This window comes from Onychostoma macrolepis, chromosome 09 (genome assembly GCF_012432095.1).
Source record: "Onychostoma macrolepis isolate SWU-2019 chromosome 09, ASM1243209v1, whole genome shotgun sequence".
NCBI classification, from domain to species: Eukaryota; Metazoa; Chordata; class Actinopteri; order Cypriniformes; family Cyprinidae; genus Onychostoma; species Onychostoma macrolepis.
In genome coordinates, this window is record NC_081163.1 from 29,311,220 (window position 1) to 29,338,011 (window position 26,792).

General features: G+C 37.1%; 1 protein-coding gene across 6 annotated transcripts in view; it reads right to left on the reverse strand.

The window, feature by feature from the left end:
* vwa8 (von Willebrand factor A domain containing 8) overlaps positions 1–26,792 on the reverse strand; it is a 126,786-nt gene that overhangs the window by 97,924 nt on the left and 2,070 nt on the right. For 5 of the 6 annotated variants that reach the window (XR_009272791.1, XR_009272792.1, XR_009272790.1 and 2 more), the window contains exons 3-12: positions 25,680–25,810; positions 25,435–25,545; positions 14,733–14,900; positions 6,775–6,939; positions 6,624–6,673; positions 6,438–6,546; positions 6,125–6,229; positions 2,463–2,594; positions 2,222–2,356; positions 1,878–1,955 (exon numbers count right to left, since the gene is read on the reverse strand). Coding sequence is in view for 3 of the 6 variants with exons in the window: in XM_058786841.1 (XP_058642824.1) it covers positions 1,878–1,955; positions 2,222–2,356; positions 2,463–2,594; positions 6,125–6,229; positions 6,438–6,546; positions 6,624–6,673; positions 6,775–6,939; positions 14,733–14,900; positions 25,435–25,545; positions 25,680–25,810 (1,184 nt within the window). In the remaining 3 variants the exon portion in view is untranslated. Of the gene's footprint in view, positions 1–1,877; positions 1,956–2,221; positions 2,357–2,462; positions 2,595–6,124; positions 6,230–6,437; positions 6,547–6,623; positions 6,674–6,774; positions 6,940–7,447; positions 7,904–14,732; positions 14,901–25,434; positions 25,546–25,679; positions 25,811–26,792 lie in introns of those variants that run through there. The other variant, XM_058786843.1, reaches the window with a different exon arrangement.

Here is a 26,792-nt window from a genome sequence, read left to right on the forward strand (position 1 = left end):
GTGTTAAAAAAAGTACAAGGACATTTACAGAAGTCTCACGTCACATATGATTACTTAAATAGTTTTATTTATTCTTATTTTTGATATCAGTAATGTACATTAGGGTGTTTTGACTTTTTATATTTAGTTAATGTTTATTGTATTATTTTAGTGTCATGTTGCATTTGCGTTTTTAAACAGAATTGACATTGGGAGCACAACTATGATGCCTTAAAAGGCTGTCTACGTAGACAGCTCACTAGATTTCATGTTCTAACAGCGGAATAGGGCCAATGCGGTTAATGATAACTGGGGGAGATCAAGGACAGTGCATGACTCTGATCCCAGAATAGAAACGACCCAAGAACACAGCTATTTAAGGCCTGAAGCTCAAAAATATTTTGTGTGGTCTTACAAGAATCACAAATATTAAAAACACTAATGATTGCTGATGGAAACTCAGGGAGATCTGTGGCCCCTGTGGTGCATGACCTCTGGCTCTGTGTGCTGATGCCCAGGACAACACTGAGCTTTCCCCCAAAAACCCAAACACTCATCTGAAAACCTCACTGTCCACAGCTGCACACAACTGAGCAAACACAAAACCATGCTCATGTGATGCGAAGGTACATTTAGAGAACCAAACAAAAAAGAGCAAAAGAAAGGGGTTCAAGGAAGACACAACTGGGAACATTTTGCATTTTACAAAAGAATATTCCAGGTTAAAGGTAAAATTGAAAAGCTGCAATGTAGACATGCTAGATGGACGACTTTGAAAATGCATCTCTAGACCATTTTTGATACCACTGCCCTGTGTCTCGCAATTTAAATGTAAAAAAAAAAATAATAATAATAATTAAAAAAAATTGCACAGTTGGTATTTGATCTAAGCCAATCTTATAGAAAACATAGCTTGAAATGTAACTATAAGCTAAACAACTTTGGCAAATCGATTGTGAAAATGTATGAATTAATTGTATGGTTTAAGTCATATGAACACAGGTTTTTTAAGAAAAAATAAAATAAAAAGATTTTCATTTTGGCAAATTGGTGGTCAATTTGTATGAGTTCATATAGAGACAAAAACAAGATCTTTAGGGGAAAAAAAATGATATTTTTAGAAGAAAATATAAGTATTTCACATTTTTGCCAATAATGGTCTTAAATTGAAATGAATTTGGATGGTTTGAGTCATATGAAATATCTGCTTTTTAGGAAAAAAAAATTAAAACAAATCTACATTTTTGCGAATTGGTTGGTGAATTTGTATAAATTTGCACGATTTGAAAAGCGCAATTTTAGAAGGAAACAATTATTTTACATTTTGGTGGTGAATTTGTTTGAATTTTGAATGATTTGAGCTGTAAAAAAAATTAAGAAAAAAACAAACAAACAAATCCCCCCCTCACAAAAAAAAAAACTAAGCATTACGGTCTAACCCTTAACTTAGCCATCAGCGATAAGCACATCACACAAAAACATACGAATGAGATTCGTACAATTTGCCACCAATTCACCAAAACGCAAAATTGAAGAGTTATGAACTGCTATTTTTAAATGAGGCTTCATCCACACCACTAGGTGTCAGTTCAAATATATGATGACTGCTAGTGCGCCATTAAAAAATACGCAACTTTAAAGGAACATTTCAGGTTCAATTCAAATAGAGCTCTACTGACAGCATCAGTGACACATTACCACAAAAAGTAACGTGTAGAACTACTGCTAGAATAAACTAAGTTACATTTGACAACAGCTGAGACACAACCGTTTTGTGTTGAAATCGAACGCATCTGTGGCATAGAGCATAACTTGTTTTGATCCTTCCTTTAAAATGTTACCAATTTGTCTTCTTGGGACTGATTAGTTTTTATTATTTTCTTATGTTTTGACGTTACCTGATAAAGCATAATTGGTTCAATGCTGTAGCCCAGCATGTCAGCAAATTCCCTTGCAATCACGGATTTGCCACAACCCTGAAAAAACAATAAGAAACGGCATTAGCCAAACCACAAGGCATTATTACCAAACAAGCATATGATGTACATTATTCATCTGATCTAATCTCACTTAAATAAGAACGCAAGCCATGACGCACACACAGAAGACCCCGATGATCTTCCTGCATTACCTTAACAGGCAGTATGAAAAGTGAGCTATTGTTCTTGTTTGAAACACATCAAGTTTCTAGTTCAAAGTGCATTTGCTCAATGAGGGTGGCCACAGGAAGTTGCCTGTGTACCTTGGCCCCGATCAGACAAATGTCTTTAACGAGGTGGGACTGCATCATCTCGGCCAGCAGGCGGTCATGGGTGGGGGTGCCGATGAAAGCGGGACTGCTGTTGGGTGGGCGACTTGGCCGCGTCCCTGAAGGAACCTGCGGAGAAACCACAGCATTTCCTTTCGAGAGAAGAAACGGTTCATCTAATCTGGATTTCCAAATAAAGCATGAAGCAGATTGACCACCATGGCTGCGTCCTGACCTGAAAGGTGATGTTCTGGTTGGCTATGTTGAGGGTGACAGCTGCCTGTTCTGCATGATCTCCATTCACAGACTCAACGCTCAGCACTGCAGTCGGAGAAGGTTTCGTGCTCCCATCAGTCAACTCAAACCTCTGAGAACAGAGTCTCTATTAGTGGAAATTATATATGTGATTTTGAGCTTGACACAAGACAAGTATCTTTCTAGCCTCGTGACTTACAAATGTAATAGCATCTCTGATTTAGAAGGGGAAAATGGTGTAAGCGTTGATAAGTTCATTCATTTCAGTCGAGCTATTTGTTTCAAATAATCAAGCGAAAATTCTCCATCTATCAAAAATGTTCACAGAAAACCCCTGTGGTATTTTTCATATTTTACAATATTTTATTTAAAACTACATATGGGTAAATATTGTTGTTTATTGTATTGAACATATGTATTGTTATATCAGTGCATACAAAAGAACAGGATTAAATACCATTCTTGTGTGAGGGGTCCACACTCAAATTTCTAAACCTCTCAGTAGATTTTCAGACCATATTTAACAAATTATTTTCAGCTTTATATTTGGTATATAGTACAGTAATCTGTAAATATTTTTATTCATTTTTATTTTTTTTTTCATTGATTTTCTTAAAGTAACAACATACAGAGCCCCTAAAAAATAATTAACAAAAAAAATAAAAAAGACTTTTACATTTACACAAGAAACTTTTGTGTGCCCTCAGGAAACTATTCACATGCGTATGGGATTTTTTTTGCATGCTTGCACATTACAATTTATAGTTTTATATTACCTATTTCCTTTGTGCATCCCTGCCATCTTGCTATGAATAAAACAAGAGCATGGATGCACATGAATTAACATATCTATTTGCTCAAAATTGGGCTTTCCTTATGGTAGTATAATATCATATAATATCAAGGCATAATGTCCAATTTAACACATGCTCTGTGGTGGCACACAAACCATGACACAAAATGGGCTGATGGCATAAAATTTGCCAAGTTCAAAGGTCTATAAAAAAGACAGGTACTGTAAAAATGTGTTTAAAATTTGGCTTTTGTTAGGGCAGTATGCCATATTTCAAGGCCTTAGGTTTCTTTAACGCATACTTTGTGGAGGCCAAGAAACCACACCGCAAAATGGGCTGATGGCACAATAGGTGGCTCAATGTGCATTGTGCTATATGCCAAGTTTCTCGTGCGCACATAAAAGTCTGTTTATTTTTTTATTTTTGCAAAGGTTCTTAGGGCTATGTAATACGGTGCTAAGAATATTGTGAGAAGAAACCCAAAATGCTTATAACCTGCAATTTTGCATAATGAAAAAGTGCACCTTGAATTCATTCAGTCATATTTTGACTTTGACTTGTACAATAATTTTTTTTTTTGATAAATTCTTAATTTTCTTTTATAAAAAAACTAAATATGGGCACAGTCTGGAAACACAAATACTTTTTCATACTCTGCTTTCTTTTTTCCATACTTTTCCAGACCTGAAAAATACTTAAATCAAATTCCATACTTTTCCTAACCCCGTAGGAACCCTATAATTTAGTGAAAGAGTGTGGAAAAAAACGCCTTGATTATTTTTAATTAGATAGGTGCTTTAGTTTTTTTTAAGCTTTTATATATATATATATATATATATATATATATATATATATATATACACATAGGGTCTGGTCATATAATTAGAATATCATCAAAAAGTTGATTTATTTCACTAATTCCATTAAAAAAGTGAAACTTGTATATTATATTCATTCATTACACACAGACTGATATATTTCAAATGTTTATTTCTTTTAATTTTGATGATTAGAGCTTACAGCTCATGAAAGTCAAAAATCAGTATCTCAAAATATTAGAATATTTACATTTGAGTTTGAATAAATGACCATCCCTACAGTATAAATTCTGGGTATCTCTTGTTCTTTGAAACCACAATAATGGGGAAGACTTGGCAATGATCCAGAAGACGAACATTGACACCCTCCACAAAGAGGGTAAGTCACAGAAGGTCATTACTGAAAGGTGTGGCTGTTTACAGAGCGCTGTATCAAAGCATATTAAATGCAAAGTTGACTGGAAGGAAGAATTTGGGTAGGAAAAGGTGCACAAGCAACAGGGATGACCGCAAGCTTGAGAATACAGTCAAGCAAAGCCGATTCAAACACTTATGAGAGCTTCACAAGGAGTGAACTGAAGCTGGAGTCAGTGCATCAAGAGTCACCACGCTCAGACGTCTTCAGGAAAAGGGCTACCAAGCCACTTCTGAACCAGAGACAATTTCAGAAGCATCTTAACTGGGCTGTGGAGAAAAAGAACTGGACTGTTGCTCAGTGGTCCAAAGTCCTCTTTTCAGATGAAAGTAAATTTTACATTTCATTTGGAAATCAAGGTCCCAGAGTCTGAAGGAAGAGTGGAGAGGCACAGATTCCGTGTTGCTTGAAGTCCAGTGTGAAGTTTCCACAGTCAGTGATGATTTGGGCTGCCATGTCATCTGCTGGTGTTGGTCCACTGTGTTTTCTGAAGTCCACAGTCAACGCAGCCATCTACCAGGAAATTTTAGAGCACTTCATGCTTCCTTCTGCTGACAAGCTTTATGGAGATGCTGATTTCATTTTCCAGCAGGACTTGCCACCTGCCCACACTGCCACAGGTACCAAAAGCTGGTTCAATGACCATAGTGTTACTGTGCTTGACTGGCCAGCAAACTCGCCTGACCTGAACCCCATAGAGAATCTATGAGGTATTGTCAAGAGGAAGATGAGAGACACCAGACCCAACAATGCTGATGAGCTGAAGGCCACTATCAGAGCAACCTGGGCTCTCATAACACCTGAGCAGTGCCACAGACTGATCGACTCCATGCCATGCCGCATTGCTGCAGTAATTCAGGCAAAAGGAGCCCCAACTAAGTATTAGTATAGAGTGCTGTACATGCTCATACTTTTCATTTTCATGCTTTTCAGTTGGCCAAGATTTCTAAAAATCCTTTCTTTGTATTATTCTAATTTTCTGAGATACTGAATTTGGGATTTTCCTTAGTTGTCAGTTATAATCATCAAAATTAAAATAAATAAACATTTGAAATATATCAGTCTGTGTGTAATGAATGAATATAATATACAAGTTTTACTTTTTGAATGGAATTAGTGAAATAAATCAACTTTTTGATGATATTCTAATTATATGACCAGCACCTGTATATATATATATATATATATATAATTTACAGTTTATGTTAAGATTAAGTTCCCTTAAGTACCAGTATTGGTATCAATGATACTGTTCTTCATTAAAAAAGAGGCTACTTGGTAAAAAGATGCCATTAAAGACATATTTAAAATATAACATCTTTATGTTGTTTCAACATTAATTTGGAGATTCAATGTGAAATTATGGAAATATAAACACAATGGTGATTAATTATAGAAAAATGTGATTTATTAGTTATTTTTTCATTCATTGACAGCACAAATTATTATTATTATTATTATTTTTAATTAACTAGTAGGACTGATAACTACTGCTGGGTAATTTATTTCAGCTATATTGCCCAGCACTAGTTACCAGCCCAGGTTATCTACTATGCTACACAACCCCATTATTATTTTACGTGAGAGTGAGCTCCCTATCATTGGAGAAACTTACACTGAGCACCCCTTCTACAGCGGTACGGCCTTCCTTTCCCAGCATGACCTCATACGGGTAAAGTCTCTGGACCAGCTGCTGCGCTGACAGCATCGGGAACAGGTTCTGCAACAGATACAAATCATCTTCAACCATATCTACAAATACATACCTACAAATCAAATGCCTCTGCAAATGTAAATTAAATTTCAGCACAATCACATTTATAATATTTCTCAATGTTAAATTACATTTGTTTCTGTTAAGTGATGCATAAATTACACACTTCACTATGAATCTTTATGTAGGATTCTTCATGCATTCTGCTACTCACTAGAACTGCGAGGGCAGATGGAAGATTGTCCATAGGGAAATCAGGCAGACTTAAGCTGGCAGACTCTTGAGAACAAAGTGTAGTGGCGAAAGACAAGAGCTGGGACAACCTAAAATGGGAGAAAATCGTTTCAGCATTCAGTCTACAATATGTCCGATGAAAACCCATGTTTGAAAACCACTGTACCTTTCAGGAGGCACATTTGGTCCAATTGTGTATAGATGCTCTAGCTGGTCCTTTTAAGAAACATAAACCATTAGAGGCAGGACGCTAGTTACACTATACATTTATCAGTACATCTCAAATTCATAACATGCTTCTCTGTGTCTGAAAGCACCTTGAAGGGAAGGTAGTAGATGTCTCTGGCCTGGAAGCGGGAGCGGAGAGGTGGATCCAGCGGGTTTCCTTTGTATCGGGGAACAGGCAGGCCGAGAGCAATGACTCGAAAATCCTCACTCACCCGAACGATTTTCCACGCATCCAGCTCATCTTTAGTGTGCTCCTATTAGATCAAAACCAACATATCAAACATTTACAGATTGGGAAATAAATGTTACTTATTTTTAGATGAAATAAAGTAAATATTATATATATATATACATACATATATATACACACACATATACATATATATATATATATATACGTATATAACGCGTTAATATTTTTTTTAACGCAAAATAATCGTTTGATAAGCTTTGACCCCAACTTCTTCCCGTCATTGCAGCGCGGAAGGTCATCTATCAGTGAGTGCGTTTACATGGACCCTCTTAATGTGATTATAATGAGATTTTGGCGATATTGCGATTATGCTTTACCTCATGTAAACGCAATACTTCGATCTAAATAATGCGATTAAGCTCATAATCGCAGCAAGCATAATCGTATTAACATGGCGTACGCCGATTTGAATCGGAATATACAGGCATGTAAACACCTTAATCGCAGTATTGCCGCTCTGACCAAAGTGCGCATGCGCTTGTGACATATATGAATAACGTGACACGCACCTGTAATAATACGGAGATTAGAAACGATGGAGGGGAAGAAAGCATCGCATTCTGAGGAAAACACAACAAGCTGCCAGCAGTCTCTGTGCAATATGATCTCACAGAATTCCGTGTAATGTTCACGGATTTAATTAACCCCGAATCTGTGGTGGCATCACGGAATCGCCGAAAATTCCGTGATGGGCTCACAGAAGTGATACCAATGTAAGTCAGTGACAGGTATCAGCCGTGCTCCACGCACGGAAACCAGTGAATCCGTGCATGGACCACGGCTGATGCCTTCTGTGAGCCCATCACGGAATTTTCGGCGAAAATGACTGCGTTTACATGCGCACGAATATTGCGATTATTTCCAATAATCAGAGTAAGGACTTAATCGCATTTTGATGTTTACATGTCAAGAGCAAAGCTCTTACTCCCGTTTACATGCAATTTCCATTATTCTTATTATTCGCTAAGAATTGTGGTTAATTTTTCACTGCCATTATTCACATATCACTGGACAGCACAAATGATGGACTCAGAAAGAGCAGTGTTACTGGTCGCTGTTTTAATTTATTTACGTCTAATGCATAATGATTTTGTATGGCTGTATTCCGCGCTTTTTCGGCGCCATAGAAATATGATGGAATATGTTTGCCTACGCTGCCGTCACGTTCTACACGCCGTTTCTGGATGAGGGTAAGGAACAGAGACTGCTGGCAGCTTGTGTTTTCCTCAGAATGCGATGCTTTCTCCCCCTCCATCGTTTCTAATCTCCGTATTACAGGTGCGCGTCACGTTATTCATGTCACAAGCGCATGCGCACTTTGGTTAGAGCGGCAGTACTGCGATTAAGGTGTTTACATGCCTGTGTATTTCGATTAAAATCGGCGTACGCCACCTATGTTAATACGATTATGCTTGCTGCGATTATGAGCTTAATCGCATTATTTAGATCGAAGTATTGCGTTTACATGAGGTAAAGCATAATCGCAATATCGCCAAAATCTCATTATAATCGCATTAAGAGGGTCCATGTAAACGCACTCTTAATGCGATTATAATGAGATTTTGATTATTGCGATTAATCTTTACCTCATGTAAACGCAATACTTCGATCTAAATAATACCATTAAACTCATAATCGCAGCAAGCATAATCGAATTACACAGGCATGTAAACACCTTAATCACAGTATTGCCGCTCTGACCAAAGTGCGCATGCGCTTGTGACATGAATAACGTGACACGCACCTGTAATACGGAGATTAGAAACGATGAAGGGGGAGAAAGCATCGCATTCTGAGGAAAACACAAGCTGCCAGCAGTCTCTGTTCCTTACCCTCATCCAGAAACGGCGAGTAGAACGCGACAAACAAATTCTATCACATTTCTATGGAGCCGAAAAAGCGTGGAATACAGCCATACAAAATCATTATATTAGACGTAAATAAATTAAAACAGCCACCAACTGTTCTTTCTGAGTCCATCATTTGTGCTGTCCAGTGGGGTATGTGAATAATGGCAGTAAAAAAATTAACCACAATTCTTAGCGAATAATAAGAATAATGGAAATTGCATGTAAACGGGAGTAAGAGCTTTGCTCCTGACATGTAAACATCATAATGCGATTAAGTCCTTACTCTGATTATTGGAAATAATCAATATTCGTGCGCATGTAAACGTAGTCATTGTGTGATGAGGGTACAGCACCAGTGTTGCCAGGGTAACGGCACAAGTGGGAAATTTTGAAAATACAGTCGGGGAAAAAAATACAGAGCCGTGGGTTGCGTTTTTTTTGGGCTACTTTTTTAATGTACCACGGCTGCCCAAAGTGTATATAGACAAATAAAAATTAAAATAGATCCTTTTACTAATGTGTATTATACTTGAAATGTATACCTGCCAACTTAAGAACCGAGAAGCGGTTGTAACATCACAAACAATGTGAGTTTCAGCCAGAGCATAACGTTACATATTAAGGCTTCTACACAGCAGAAATAAACATGACAACAGCCACTATAGATTATATCTAAGGAATAATTGACGACGGGCCGTTGGATTATTAGAAAAATAATGCACACCCGAGGTGGTGATGAGGTCACGACACGAAGCGGAGTGGCCGTTACACCGGTGTGCATTATTTTTCTAATAATTCAACGGACCAAGTCAATTATTCGCTGCTCTGATTGCCACACTTCAAGACATCGATCAGATGATATATTTCAAGGCATTCGTCCGGTATTTCTACTTAAATCGCTATTGTGAGTAGGATTATTTCTTCCGCATTTCATCCAAGGCCAAAATGTTTTGTTGTATTTATTTAGAAATACTTTTGATAATAGTTGGGTAAATGTATACTGGGATTGAAGCGATGTGGCTTGGTAAACATTTTATTGCCAGTTTAAAGGCTGATAATGGCTGAATAAAAACAAAAGAATAATGATAAAAGAATAATAAGGATTATGTCTCATACCTGGCGGAGGTGTGAAAGGTTATGTTTCCTTAAACTAGTTTGTCATGCATTTCTTTATTTCAACACATTTACAGGTAAATCCTAGTATTTTAAATTTGTGATTAATCATGATTAATCACAGTCCATGACGCGATTAATTTTTTTAATCGATTGACAGCACTAATATATATATATATATACACACACACACACATACCTGTATACACACACATACCTGTATACACACACACACAATAAAAAATAAAATATATATTATATATTAAAATAAGTAATAAAATAAATTAAATATAATATATGTGACTTGTAAATGTTCTCAACTGAGCCACCACTGGCAGGTGTTATTAATTTTGTGGTTTGTGTAGTTATAATTAATAACAAAGTAAATATTATTAAGTTATTGTAAAGTGTTACCAATATCTCTATCTGAGGCCCTGTTTACACATGGTATTAAGATGCATTTTTGTTGATCCAGTCACAAGTGGACAATCCTAAATTACAGGTGTAAATGGAGTATGAAATTATTTGAGCTCGTCCACTTTCGATCACTTCCAGAGGTAGCTGAAAACTCATTTGACCAGATTTCTTTCATAGTGTAGACACTCGTGGTCGAATGTGTTCCACAAAGGACATTAAAACATTACGGGACGTGTTGTTGAAACGCGCTAGCTAGACAGGATATAAACTTTGCTGCCTGAAATCATAAGTTTGCTTCAAAGTATAAAATAATGTACAAAGCACTATGTTCTCTAACCAGTCCTGATTATAACACAAACTCACAGAGTTTGGGGTAGTTTTGAGAGTTTTGAGCAAGAGAAGAAAGGAAAGCTGCTACTCTCGTATCGTTTTCTGTTGTCTCCTTTCAGTTTCATATGTAAATTCTGCAAGCTTATTTCGTGATATTAGATCAGAAAAGTGGACAAAAGAGAACGATTAAAACACCAGGTGTGTTGTTTAAAATGTAAACAAGAAATTGGAACCCTTTACCATTGTATGTAGGGGTCGACCGATAATCGGCCTGGCCGATATTAAGCATTTTTATGATTATCGGTATCGGTCATTTTCCAAACCGATTTGCCGATAAAATAATTACATTTTGAAACGTGCTATTTGGCTCTGATGCAGCCTGTCGGAACTCACCACTCTGTGGGCGAGCAATCTCCGCCCACTGCTCATCTGATTTGTTGGGAGTCACGAGTCCAACCAACCAACGTGGAAGGCTAAAGGCACGGAAAGTTTTGCACTCTCACACCAAAAGCGCTTGCTAACTGGAGCTGCTTGCTTCAGTGATCAAGCATCAGTTGTCTCTCAAAGACAGCATCAGACGTTGCTGAAGTTGCAATAAATCACAATCCACTACACTGAAGTTGCAAAACACCTCAATATTATCTATTTATGGTTTCCGCGATGGGGACAATGCAGACGGAATCGCGGAATCCAGTCATGTAAATGGAATTTACTGTTTAACGCGGGATGTTACGGAATTTGTCAAAGTTTGGATGAATTAATCAAAAGTAGGTCAGTACACTTAGATCGACTCGTGCTATGGACTAGTATCTGTAAATATTAAGCCACAAAAGACTATTTAAACATGTATCCTGCATGTTCTGCGTGTCTCTGTATATGTGAATGGCACAGACGCGCGGTTTTGTTTACTAGACACATAGTTACTGAAGTGCGTGACGCTCGCGGTGTTTTCAGCATCTGCAGTCTCACTAAATGAGGCCATAAATACATGAACAACTTCCCCAGAACTGCTCTGAGAGTTACTTCATGAGCATTTGACCGTTTCATTTGAGTAAAACTATCGTCATATCATATACATAGGCTACAGAAACTTAAAAGGTCCTCATGGCAACCCTTCAAAATTAAAGTTTGTTTTAGCTACTACTACTACAACAATTATTACAACTTTTGATTAAAAGAATAATCACACAATACGCTATTTATTCCATGTTTTAATTTTAATAGTAAACCCCTTTGTTTGCCAAAAAATAGTTTAACTCTGATTTGATTAAAAGATTAATTAAATTAATGTTTTATGCCTTCATTTGCACTGCACTGTACTGTAAATTAAAACTAATGGAAATTACTGTCACATAGGCCAAGATTAAGATACTGTCACATAGGACAAGATTAGGAGGACAAAAACTGAGACATTTCAATAGGCTATTGAAATGAGTGTGCCTATAATAGGCTATTAGTGTTATCGTTTCATTAAAATAGTTGCGGCCTTCTTAACAACTTCTACAATGGAGCCATGAAGACTATTACATTATTTACACTTATTATATACATTGTGCTTTTTTAAATTAATCAATTGATGTGCATTAGATGATGAATTGAATAGTCACCTCTTGTAGGTTATGATTTAGTCATCAGAAAAGAATGAATGAAGAATTATGAGAGGTTATTCTATTACACATACATCTCGAACATGTAAATTATTGAAGGCAAATACTTTCATTTCCCCAAGCTGTTTAGCTCTAGTACAGTATTCATTGGCTTAATCATGAAGCATACAGTGGCCCCACTTTTAACTCTCTCTCTTTATATTACCCTTATTGAAGATGGATGCATGGAGGAAGACAAGAGTAAGAAGTGCAACCAACACCAGGGAAGGCAGTTTTTGTCAGAGCCCTTGTTATTCTTAATTTTGACATGAATTTTCATTTTTACACCAGAGATATATATCGGTTCAAAATATCGGTTATCGGTCTACTTGGTCCGTAATAGTCGGTATCGACATCGGCCCTGAAAAACACATATCGGTCGACCCCTAATTGTATGTGGGAGTGTATCAAAAAACACTCTTGAAAAATATTCTTGTTATGATTGGTAAATTGACTGAAGAAAATGTTCCTTGTGATCCCAAATTCTGTTTATTTCATATATACTCAGTAAATTTTGTGGTGAACACTAATAAACGCAAACTAATTGACTTTAGTTTGCTTCAGGCCAAGCGGGCTATTGCTTTAAAATGGAAGGAGATACAAGGTCCTTCCTCTATCCTTTGGATAAAAGAAATGACTAACAACCTCGCCATGGAAAAGCTGACTTATGCAGTTAAAGGAAAACTTAAAGACTTCTACAATATTTGGACTCCTTTTTTACGCTATTGTAACCAAGAGGACTTGACAACAGGGGACGACTGATATACAACACTCATCTCTTTTGTATTGGGTATCTCCACTATATAATGGGATTTCTGTACCAAAATAACTAATAACTAGAGGTCGACCGATTCATCGGTTTTGCCGATTATCGGCAAAAATCCATGCCGATAGTTTTCTGGTTTGCAACCGTTGCTGGAGTGGCTGAGAAGGGTCCGCTGGCATTATACAGTACGAGAGCGGCCTCTAGAGGCGGAAATCACTGACAGCACCTGTTGTTTATTTTGACATGTGACACTGCGCGCTGCACAGAGCGGTAAACTCCAGACTCGCATTTAAATACAGCCGACAGAAAAGCCTGCCGAGCGCCATTCACATAGTTTTCTATTAAATTACATTATATTTGTCCCAAATCATTGTGAATGTATAATGACTTCACCCTAGGCTATAAATTATGTATTGTGCATTTTTCAGCAAAACGTTTGTCTTTCTGTGGCTCTAATAAAGTCTGTATGCTTCATATAGAGAGCTGTAATACAGATCGCGCTCTCTCTTTCCGCTTGCTCTGTTTTTTTAAACACCGAACTTCAAACTCATTTATGCCACTTTGTTCATTCTTGAAGCAAACTTATGTCCGTTTGGTGATTAAATAAATTGTTTTAGACCGCTACTTGATTTGAACGCAAAGCGTCTGGTGTGTGTGTGTGATACCTCTGAGTTCTCCTAGACGCAGCGCTGCGCTTTTGCCCGGTGTGTGACTAACTTTTTCTTTTTTTTTTTTTTTGATTAGATAATTATCAAGTGTTAAAAAATAAAAGCAAATAAAGTGTGTGAGTACACATACAATATCCATATGTATGTAATTTTAATGCTATGGCCTTGTGTAGATATTTAAAGATGGTCATCTTTAAGCATGGCTGTTGAAATTAAATGGTAACATTTAACAATAAGAGTCCATTCGTAGCATTAATGAAAACTGTAGAAGTATTGTTCCTTGTTAGAGTTTGTTCATTTCAACATTCACTATTAGCTACTAATAGGCTACATTTTTAAATTTTAAAGTTTCTTCTTTTAACATTAGCAAACTATGAAATAACTTTAATGATCAATATAGTAAATAATATTAATATTTTTTATTCATTTACAAAGTATGGTTCAGTACTGTTGTTGCTTTTTTTTTTTTTAAATAGTAAAGCACTAGCTCTCTTTCAGTATCTATTTTGAAAACTATCGGCTGATTAATCGGTATCGTCCAGTGTGGTCCAACCTAGCTATCGGTATCCGTAAAATCCACTATCGGTCGACCTCTACTAATAACCCAGAAAAGGTAACAGTTAAATTGTAAAATGGATGGCTGTGAATGGTGGTGTACGGAAAGGTATAGGTAAGAGATGTTTTTCCCCCTTTTGGCGGGGTGGGAGGGCGTGGATTTTGGTGTTTTGTAAGGTTCTCTTACTTATGTATGTGTTGTTGTTTTTTTTAAATCTATTGGTCTGTATTTACAACAAATGCAAATAAATATATTTTGGGAAAAAAAAACACCAGGTGTGAACGGGAATGTGTCTACCTCGTCTATCTGTGATCCGATTGGTCAAAATGCATCTTAATAGCAGGTATAAACAGTGCCAAAAAGCATGAGTTAAAGGCCAGATCTCTGACTGGTCAGTCTGCTTCTGTAACCACAGGGAGGGCTGTAGATACAGCATGGTTGTCCTCACCTCCAGGAGTTTGTCGTAGCGCTGTGCTGACATGAGAAAGCGTCCATCTTCCAGCTGCATCTCTCGATTCTCCAGCAGGTTATTGAGAACTGGCAACACGTTCCTCTCTGCCTTCTCCAGCCCCTCCAACACCAGAATCCGACCCTCAGTTGCAGCTCGGACAGCACACTGAAGGAGACAGAAAGGACAGGAGCATGTTGAAGCACCTTGCAGGAAGTGAGCCGATTCTGAATATGATATTTGGGTTATGGGTTATTAGAACAGGGCTTAGATGACAACACAATGTGCAGAATAAGGGCAGGGACACAAGCTCAGTCTAACTCTATGGTGCAACAACCTTCATGTCACTATTCTAGAGCACAACACTGTCAAGGACTATTTGAGAAGCAACTTTTTGTCACAAAATATCACAGCTGGCATAAGGGCTATATATATATATATATATATATATATATATATATATATATATATATATATATATATATATATATATATATTTTATTTTTGTGTGTGTGTGGTAAGAAAGGCTCAAATCTTTGAGAATCTGGGCCTGTATTTATCAAGCCTCTAAGAATTACTCTCAAGAACACTGCTAAGAATTGTAAAAAAAATTCTTGGCTCAAAGCTGCGCTTAAAAGTTAGTTATTAATCATCTCAGTCATAATTTAAGCGAAGTGTAGGACTAAATCTTAAGTGTCAGTCTTCGAGATGATTCACGACACTTTGCTGTGCCACAAACGGGATTTTGGATGACAATCACTGAATAGATTTCCTTAATTAAGAATATTCTCAAATAAATTCACATTGAATGGTTAAATTCCTAACAGGAGATTACATTCAACACACATTTGACAATAAATAATTTTCAAAAGAATATGGCAAGGTAACGAAGTGTCATCGTTCAATTTAGGGTTAGGCTGATCGATAATATTATTGTGTGTCGACGATAGTCAGAGATATCGCCTGTTGCTGATGCCTTTGACGACAGCAAGACGATTAATTATTATCCGTCAAAAATATAATATGATTATAATGGGAGTGCTTTTAAAGAGCATATAATACTCGTGCTAGACTGAAGTCAGTTATGATGTTCTTTGGTAATGTAAATGTTCTTTGCTCATTTTGAATAACTGAGGAAATGTAACCGTTTGATTAATTGCTTGTCGTCAAACATTTCAAGAACATTCTTCCTCTCCTGAAAGATTTGTGCATGTCTCTGTCTCCTCAGCGCCATCACAAGCCCCTACTGGCAACTCCTAACCACTTGAGAGACCTCTCGAGCTGTCTTAAATAACCGAGAGAGTAAGAGTGATTCTTAGCTTTAAGAAATTTGATAACTTGCTTTTACACTTAAGTTTGAAAGGAGGAGTAAATTTCATGAATTCTCAGCACTTAAGACTAAAATGGCTCTTTGAGAAGTTTGATAAATACGGGCCCTGATCTCATCATCATCCAGTCTGTCTGGAATGACATGAAGAAACAGAACAAACTGAGACAGACTAAATCCAGAAGAACTGTGACATCACCTCCAAGATGCTTCAAGAATGATACACTGATATATATATATATATATATATATATTGTAATGATATACTGATATATATATATATATATATATATATATATATATATATATATTTATTTATTTATTTATTTATTTATATATACAGTCATGGTGCCGATATTTTGGCCATGACTGTATATATAAATAAATAAATAAATATATATATATATATATATATATATATATATATATATATATATATATATTTAAATATACAGTCATGGCCAAAATTATAGGCACCCTTGGTAAATATGATCAAAGGAGGCTGTGAAAATGAATCTGCATTGTTAATCCTTTTGATCTTTTATTTAAAAAAAAAAAACATTCTAACCTTTCATTGGATAATAAGAATTTAAAATGGGGGAAAATCTCATTATGAAATAAATGTTATTCTCTAATACACATTGGCCACAATTAACGGCACCCTTTTATTCGATACTTTTTGAAACCTCCATTTGCCATCTAAATTTTCTCCTATAATGCCTGATGAGGTTAGAGAACACCTGACAAGAGATCAGAGACCATTCCTTCATCCAGAATCACTCCAGACCCTTTAGATTCCCAGCTCCATGTTGGTGCTCCTTCTCTTCAGCTCACCCCACTCATTTTCTATAGGCTTCAGGTCAGAGGACTGGAATGGCCAGCAGAAACTTGGTTTTGTGCTCAGTGACCCATTTTTGTGTTGTTTTTGAGGTTTGTGTTTGGATTATTGTACGGTTGGAAGATCCAAACATGGCCCATTATAAGATTTCTAACAGAGTCAGTTACTTATTGATTATTTTTTATCTGTTGGTATTTGATAGAATCCATGATGCCACGTGTCTAAACAAGATGTCCAGGACCTCCAGCAGAAATATAGGCCCACATCATCAAAAATACAGCATTATATTTCATAATACACATAGGGTACTTTTTATCCCTGTGTTCATCAAACCCATCTTGAGTGTTTGCTGCTAAAAAGCTCATTTTTTTTAGTTTCATCTGACCATAGAAGCCAGTCCCATTTGAAGTTCCAGTCATGTCTGATAACTGAATATGCTTGAGTTTGTTTTTGGATGAGCTAGGATAATTTTTCTTGAAACCCTCCCAAACAATATGTGGTGATATAGGTGCTGTTTGACCTATTTTTTTTTTTTTTTTAAGGTTTTCTGACCCCAAGACTCAACTATTTTCTGCAATTCTCCAGCTGTGGTCCTTGGAGAGTCTTTAGCAACTCAAACTCTCCTTCTCACCGTGCACTACTCTTCCAGGTAGTTTCGTAACATTTTATGTTGATTGGAAATTCTTAATTATTGCCCTGATGATGGAAATGGGAATTTTCACTGCTCTAGCTCTTTTCTTAAAGCCACTTCACTAATTTGTGAAGCTCAATTATCTTTTGCGGCACATCAGAAATATATTCTTTGGTTTTTCTCGTTGTGATGGATGATTAAGGGAATTTGGGCTTTGTTTTCCCTCCTATTTATATTTGCGGTGAAACAGGAAGCCATGGCTGGATAATTTAATGTTCATAATGAAGTGAAGTGAAGTGTAGTGACCCATACTCGGAATTTGTGCTCTGCATTTAACCCATCCAAGTGCAGTAATGAACACACACACACACATACACTGTGAACACACACCCGGAGCAGTCGGCAGCCAATGTTGCGGCGCCTGGGGAGCAGTTGGGGGTTCAGTGCCTTGCTCAAGGGTCTCACCTCAGTCGTGGTATTGAGGGTGGAGAGAGCGCTGGTTATTCACTCCCCCCACCTACAATCCCTGCCGGACCTGAGATTCGAACCCATGACCTTCGGGTTACAAGTCATACAGTCATATAGTTACAAGATATTAGGATAGAGAGACTGATATCTATTAGGATATTCTCAAGCTTTTCATTTAATGAAACTCAAATGTAAATATTCTAATATTTTGAGATACTGGATTTTTGACTTTCATGAGCTGGAAACTCTAATCATCAAAATGAAAACAAACAAACAAAAAAACTTTTGAAATGTGTTTTTCCCTTCCCGATACCGATACCTAGGCTCAGGGTATCAGCCGATACCGAGTACTGATCCGATACCTGGGTGTGTATCTGGTTATACAGCTGTATGTACTACTAGCCCTGTATAAATTGATACAATTATGTTATGGTGTGCTTCACCATATACTGTATATATATATATATATATTAGTCTGGTGAGTAAACAAAGAAATATAATTTTTGGACAATTTTTGGAAAATTAGAATTAAAACTTGGTAACCATGTGTGAATGCATATTAGTCATTTTAACTGAACTTTAGGACTGGTGGTGGTGCTTTTTTGGTCATTCAGTGTTTCTATAAAAGATGGGGGCAAAAAACTATCAATAAGATAAGATAATCATACTATGAATTCAACTAAGAACAATATGAAATGCACTAAAGATTAACGAGCTGCTGGATTCATGAATATTAATCACGCTGTCTGCATTTGCTTGAACTGATTTGCTGAAATCAAAATAGGGATGATAATAGGTGAGCGCCAGCCAATGAGATTGTCGTTTGCGCATTAGCTCCACCTACTACCGGAGAACCCATCAGTTCTTAAAAGCTAAAGAATTCCAAAGGAACTCCGTTGTTTTTGACAGCAAAGAACAATACAAGAAAGAATATTGTTTACATGTAGCGTGTCAATTCTGCTTGGTATGTAAGACTCTCTCGCACTCTCTCTCTCTTTGCGTGTGAGAAAAAAGCAAAGCGACGGCGAGTTGTGCGCCTTCACACTAGAGTTTAGGGGGCGATTTCGGATACAGCCTAGGTCTTGTTTAAGAAAGTACTTGCCGATATGATGCCAGATTTTTTGTGGTATTGGTGGAATTTCCGATACTAGTTTCGGAATCGGAACAACCCTACAATAATTGTGTCCAACGTGTATTTGAGAAAAACATTTATTTCATAATGATATTTCCCCCCATTTTAAATTCTTATTATCCAATGAAAGGTTAAGATTTTTTAGCCTTCTTTGATCATATTTACCAAGGGTGCCGATATTTTTGCCATGACTGTATATATATCCAGCTTTAGTCCACTCCTTGTGAAGCTCTCCCAAGTGTTTGAATCGGCTTTGCTTGACAGTATTCTCAAGCTTGTGGTCATCCCTTTTGCTTGTGCACCTTTTCCTACCCAATTTCTTCCTTCCAGTCAACTTGCATTTAACATGCTTTGATACAATTCTCTGTGAACAGCCACCCCTTTCAGTAATGACCTTCTGTGACTTACCCTCTTTGTGGAGGGTGTCAATGATTGTCTTCTGGACCATTGCCAAGTCAGCAATCTTCCCCATTATTGTGGTTTCAAAGAACAAGAGATACCCGGAATTTATACTGTAGGGATGGTCCTCTAATGGAACTCAAATGTAAATATTCTAATATTTTGAGATACTGGATTTTTTACTTTCATGAGCTGTAAGCTCTGATCATCAAATGAAAACAAACAAACAAAAAAACTTTTGAATTGTTTTACTTTACATGTAATGAATCTGGAATTTATGAAAGTGAATTCTGAAATGCACCTGTATGTGTATATATAGTCTGGACTTTGATTTGGCCACTTCAAAACCTTAATTTTGTTTTTCTTGAGCCATTCAGAGGTGGAATTGCTGGTGTGTTTGGGATCATTGTCCTGCTGCATAACCCAAGTGCGCTTGAGCTTGAGGTCACAAACTGACGGCCGGACATTCTCCTTCAGGATTTTCTGATAGAGTGCAGAATTCATGGTTCCATCAATTATGGCAAGTCATCCAGGTCCTGAAGCTGCAAAGCAGCCCCAGACCATCACGCTACCACCACCACCACGTTTGACTGTTGGTATGTTGTTCTTTTTATGAAATGCTGTGTTGGTTTTACACAAGATGTAACAGGACACGCACCTTCCAAAAAGTTAAACTTTTGTCTCATCAGTCCACAGACTATTTGCCCAAAAGTCTTGGGGATAATCAAGATATTTTTTTTGCCAAATGTGAGATGAGCCTTTGTGTTCTTTTTGGTCAGCAAAAATGGCGGAAGACGTAACTTGGGGGAGAAGAATGCTTGAGTAAACTGTTATTTTTGTTTTCTTTGCACAAAAAAAAAAGTATTCTCGTAGCTTTGCAAAACTGTTGAGCCACTGATTTCACATGGACTGTTTTACCGATGTATTTACTACGTTTCTGGACCTGGGAACATTTCTGTTGCGTTGCTGTGTATTGATGGTCAGATAGCGCTCCGATTTCATCAAAAATATCTTAATTTGTGTTCCGAAGATGAACGAAGGTCTTACGGGTTTGGAACGACATGAGGGTGAGTAATTAATGACATAATAAAAAAGTATAGAGTAATAGCTGTTAACTTTATGAAATGATCCGTAGCGCTGATACTCTCCAGACGCGGAGAAACCCCAGCTTTGTTCATAACCACTCCTCTAGCTCCAGTTGGCCCGCTTTGGCCCAAGGTTTTCGTCGGGCCAAAAACCCTGGCCGTTGGCCGACGAGGCACAATCAAACCCCGGAAGTGACAGTGGAAACGCGACTGACCCTGGCACGTACTAGCACGCCTGCTTTTGGCCCGACAGTGGAAACGCAGCTAATTATTGTCAGGTGACAAGAAAGCCATAAAATGTGGGGAAATTCCAAAGTTCAGAAGTCAAATGAAATAACACCCAGAAAAACATCATGATATTCATGATTCAAAATTAAATAAGTATATAAAAAAAAAAAAACTTTTTGGAAAAAAGTGATTAAGGTGCTCAATCTCAGTATTTTTATTACCTGATGGTGACACTGATATTAAATTTAATTGTTTAGTGAAAAAGTTTTTTTTTCCCCAAACCATATGAAACCAATATTAATCTGAATGTGAAACTTTTAAAGACCTAGGTACCTGTTATTTGCCACTGACCCATAATTATCTGTGGGGCTAAATATTGCTACAAGTGGTGAAATTAGCTTGAAAATATAATTTGTTGCCTGATCATTTAATGCACACAATTAACATTGGACTACAGTATACTTAAACTGCGCCATCATACGGCTATCAAAACTCAAGCAAAGAACCATAAAAACTGTCTGTGACATTTTTCTGTCTTGAGGAGGACTTCCTATCTGTACTGTGTTCATCTGTCATTTCACCCACATCACAGAGCAGTTCACTTCTATTCTTGACAAATACTGTTTTTTTTTTAGATCTTGCCCCATTTGTGGTCTGAATCTCTAAATCTTGTCTGTTATGGAGATGCAGCCATGCACACATGTGTAAAAGAATCAAACAGCATTGACGTCAAAGGCAGGAAATTTTGGGCTACTCCAATGACCACAAAACAAGTTGCCATATAATTATGTTAACATGTAAATACATGCCTGATTGTGTGGGAACAGGGCCTATAAATATGTCACCAGATGGTCCAAATTTAGCTCAGGACCCATATCCAATCTGAATACCATAATCACATAATTACTAGAAATGCCTGTGACGCAGACTAGAAAGACTAGTTAAAACCTCAGACCAGTGTGTTTGTCAATGACACAGCAAATTATAAAAAGCTGAGCTAAATGCCTTTTGACCTGCTTGACCCCAAGAAGGGACACAAAGAAAAGCCAAACAGGAAAGAGTTTTTTTGACCACAAGTAACTTTCCCTTGACAAAATAATGCCCATTTGGTCTGTGGTGGAATAATGAAGAGCAGAACATACAATGTAATATCATGTATAATTATGAAATGGATAGTTGCATTTTAAAGCTGGCAGGTCTGATAGGTGCTAAAATACATGAGATGGTAACAGCTATACATGTCAAGGACCAGGAGAATGATTGTGCTTTAATATTCCATTAAATCAAAACTGGAGTTTCAGCATTGTTATTGTTAACTAAAACTAGAACTATTCAAAATAGTTTTTGCTAAATGGTTAGTTCACCCAAAAATGAAAATTAGTCCATGTTATACTCACCCTCAAGGCATCCTAAGTGTAAATGACTTTCTTCTTTCAGACAAATCCAGGCATGGGTGGGTGTTTTTGTTCAACAGTCCAAAAGTAGTCAAATAAAGTGCACGCATTCATATTAAAACACGCATCACATGGCTCCGGGGGGTGAATAACTCTTGTGGCGAATCGATGCGTTTTTGTAAGAAAAATATCCATATTTAAAACAATATAAACAGTTTTGTGTAACCTCCGCTATCTGTCGTACGCGCGTTCACAAGAGACTGCCTTTCCAGCGGATGACATAGGACGTAGGCGCAGCGCATGCGAGTCTCGCTAAAATCAACGTTTGTTTACAGGAGCAAAGTTTCCTTACTTTAGCAAAGGAAAGCCAGTCTCCTCTTGGCTTGTATTGAAATCCTCTGACATGTTTCTTTACAAATCCTCATTTTGTGCTTCTAATTCGTGACCGGCATTTTGTTTTCTCTCTCCATCGCGCTTCTGCTTTTGTCATTAATCACCGACGTTTACGCTACGCATACGTCTTACGTCATCCGCCGGAGCGGCTTCTGCCTATGATAGTTAGCGGAAGTGAGAGAAAGGTGTTTGTCTTGTTTTAAATATGGATATTTGTCTTACAAAAACGCATCAATTTGCTACAAGAGTTATTCACCCCCTGGAGCAGTGTGATGCGTGTTTTAATATGGATGCGTGTGCTTTATTTGACTGCTTTTGGACTGTTGAACAAAAACACCATGCCATTATAGAGCTTGAAAGAGCCAGGAAGCCTTGAGAGTGAGTAAAACATGGACTAATTTTCATTTTTGGGTGAACTAACCCTTTAATTGGAATATAGCAGAAATAAAATTTAAATATTTTTTAAAAATTAATAATTTTGGAATTTTTTATTACCTGAAATAAAATAAGTTTTAAGTTGAAGTATTAAAATTAGTATCCAAAAGTAATAAAATGACAAAAGCACAAAACTACTAAAATAAACTAATATAAAAAACTTAGGGACAGTTTTACTAACAGCTTGCGCCAGCGCAAACCGTCTTTTGGCGTTAAAATTGTATTTTCATGTTTTACTAAAGACGAGCAGTGACGAATTAACACTGAAAAGGCGTGGACACAGTTATTTTTGCACCTGACCTTATTGAATATGCATTTGTAGGTCTCCCTTTCAGACGCAAGCGGGCAGTTGTAGCCTAATGGATAGAGAGTCTGACTTGTAACCCTAAGGTTGCGGGTTCGAGTCTCAGGTCCAGCAGGGATTGTAGGTGGGGGGAGTGAACGCTCTCTTCCACGACTGAGGTGAGAACCTTGAGCAGGGCACCGAACCCTCAACTGCTCCCCGGGTGTGTGTGCACTACTGTGTGTGTGCACTTGGATGGGTTAAATGCAGAGCACAAATTCCGAGGATGGGTCGCCACATGTTACTTCTCTTTCAAAACTTATGGGAGGAGAGTCTTCAAATGAATCATGCAACGTGTTTTACTAACATTTGCACTCGTCTTACTGGCATTAGTGCCATTATTTAACACCCAAAAAAAGCATGTCTTAAACTATTTTGAGCTCGAAATGGCTGCAATTATTGTTGCTAGGAGGAGGTATCGCTGAGAACAGAGAGTGTGTGGTAGAAGGGGGAGGATTTTTTTCCACACATATTAATTTATTTGGAATGCCAGAAGAACACATTATACAAATATATCATTTGCCAAGCCATGTTATTAATAAAAGACTTTCTTAAAACAACCAAAAGGTTGACCAAAGTGCTGTACAGGAAAAGACGACTTGGAACACTCAAATAGGAGTTACACAATACCAGGTCTATCAAAACTTATAGCAAACCATAATTTTTGGCCTCCGGTTCTTTTCAACATACTGTGGCTTCTTTATTTCTTTATTTGCGACTAAGCTAATTTGTGATGCGCTTGGTATATTCCGTTAGTCGATATGCAAATAAGATGTTGCACGTTGGTATTAAATCACCGGCAGAAAAATCGACAAAGCCATTCTTAAGTCTCTAAGGAATGTGTTTAATAAAATAGTTTGTCCTTAATATTTTATTATATGTAGAAACCATTAATGCAATAATCCATTTGTGGTTGTGCTGTAATGTAAATGATGCGCAGACAACATTCTTCAGCTATACATTCTCAATACAGCATGGCCTCTTGTAGCTAATTGCTTAAATTAGACACTATCGGATTGACTTTTGAACAGAGAAAACCTCTATGAATAGTTGATCATTCAGTCTAAAACATTTCCCATTCACACATAAAGGCTAGTCAACTGGGAGTCGTTTGCCTGACACACAAAGCTTGTTATATAGGTCTGAAAATGAGCGCAGGACCCAGGAGAGCTGTGAGCTGCTCTAGTTAACACCCAGCCCCCACACGCAGCCCACCTTTAAACAAGACGTCCACGTCTGCTGCCTATCCATCACTCCACAGAGCTAAAACAAGCACAAATGATGGAATCTGATGAAACACTATAAGCTTGGACTCTGTGCATTAAATCTTAGCCAAAAGCTATTTAATACACCATCTGCTTAAGGCACAATTCTTTATCAAATTGCTTTAGAATCAGGAGCACTGGACCTACAGACTCTGATCGCAAAGGTTATGACCCCTTATACCACTTAAACAGGCTCAGAGACCGTTTCCAGGGTAACATGTCACCATTTCCTCACTGAGCGAACCTTTCATTAGATATATAAGCAGAACAGAGGAGCTGTGGCTAATCATTGAATGCCTGGGAAGACAAAGCTGAATAAGTGGACATAACTGATCATCTTGACTTCGGATGAAAGGAGGAGGATTTGACAGATCCTGTGGAAATTCATCTCCATTTACCATGAGACTGAGTAAAGGATGGCCTCTTTGGTGAACGGAATGACACACTATGGCTGAAGTAGAGCCGGGAGACAGTTTTGTTCCCAATAAATGCAATATATCATAATATAATACAAGGGAAAACAGTCAAATAATAGTTCAGTAGTCACTGTTAAAAAAAGACCAATTAGAATCAAGTATTCCAAATGACTGAGTAATAAATAAATAATAATTTAATAAATATTATAAATAATAAAATAACTAAATCAAAAATAAGATGCATAAAAATGCATAAACTAAAAAGTAATTAAATATGTATTTTAAAATTATTTGTACTTATTTTTTTTTTTTTTGTAGAAGAGTGAAAGGTGAAAGAGCTCTACTTGCCTGGTCTATGTAAAAGGCAGTTCCAGACCGGATCTCTCTGCGCTGTTTGAGATCAGTCTCAGTAGTATCTCTGGACAGGGCAACATATTCCACCTCTCGCTTTGTTAATTCCTAACAAACAAGAAAAAAAAATTAAAAAGAGCAAAGACGATAAAGGATATAGTTGAGTGTTACACTTTGCACAAATTGAGCAAGTATGGGGTGGTGGTGGGGGGGTGTTTGGGGGTGGTAATGCTTGAAATTACCAGGTACTGCATGGCAATTGAACGGCGCAGAGGACCAGGAGGACCAATGAGAAACACGTCCTGTCCGAGAAGGTCCTTCTGCATTATCCAACGAAGGTGTTGGGTGATCATTTGTGGCAAAGCCTCCATCACTGTAGAAAATAAATAAATATTTTTTTACTCTCTCTCTCTCTCTCTATATATATATATATATTAGTGCTGTCAAACGATTAATCGCGATTAATCACATTCAAAATAAAAGTTGTTTGTTTATATATATGTGTTTGTGTATATTTATGATGTATATATAAATACACACACATGCATGTATACATTTCAGAGAAATATGTTATGGTTATATATTAAATATATTTATTTATAATATAAATTATATGAATATAGACATGTAAATACATGTAAATATTTTCAAAGTATATACTGTATGTGTGTGCATTTATATATACATAATAAATATACACAGAACACACACATATATTATGTAAACAAAAACTTTTATTTTGGATGCGATCAATCATTTGACAGCACTAATATACAGTGCCCTCCAAAAGTATTGGAACAGTAAAGACAAAATTGCTCTGTTGGCTGTGGAGTCAAGACATTTACAAATATGATTAAAAGATGAATATGAGACAAAACTACAGAATGTCACATTTTATTATTGGGTGATTCAACACATAGATGTTTTACCAGCTAAGAAGTTCAGCACTTTTAGAGTTTCATCCCTCTATCTGATGTGAGCATAAGTATTGGAACAGTTGCCTCACAGGTCTTTCTAAGTGATCAGCTGTGTCCTGTTGCATTAATTCTTCAGATATTAAAAGCAGGGAATGTGTCGTATCAGTTATATCCATTACTTCCGCATTCTGAATCTTGCATTCGATGACACAAACAAACCAGGATGAAGATGAGGGAGCTGACTTTGAGAGAAAAGCAAGCAATTTGGATGCTAAAAGAAAAGAGGAAGTCAGTTAGAGCTCTAGCAAAAACAAAGGGCATGGAGAAATCAAGAGTTTGGAAACCACCAGCAACCAACAACGACCTGATCGGCTGAGAAAACAACAGTAGTTGATGACAGACAAATCATAAAAGCTGTGAAAATGAACCCTAAATGAA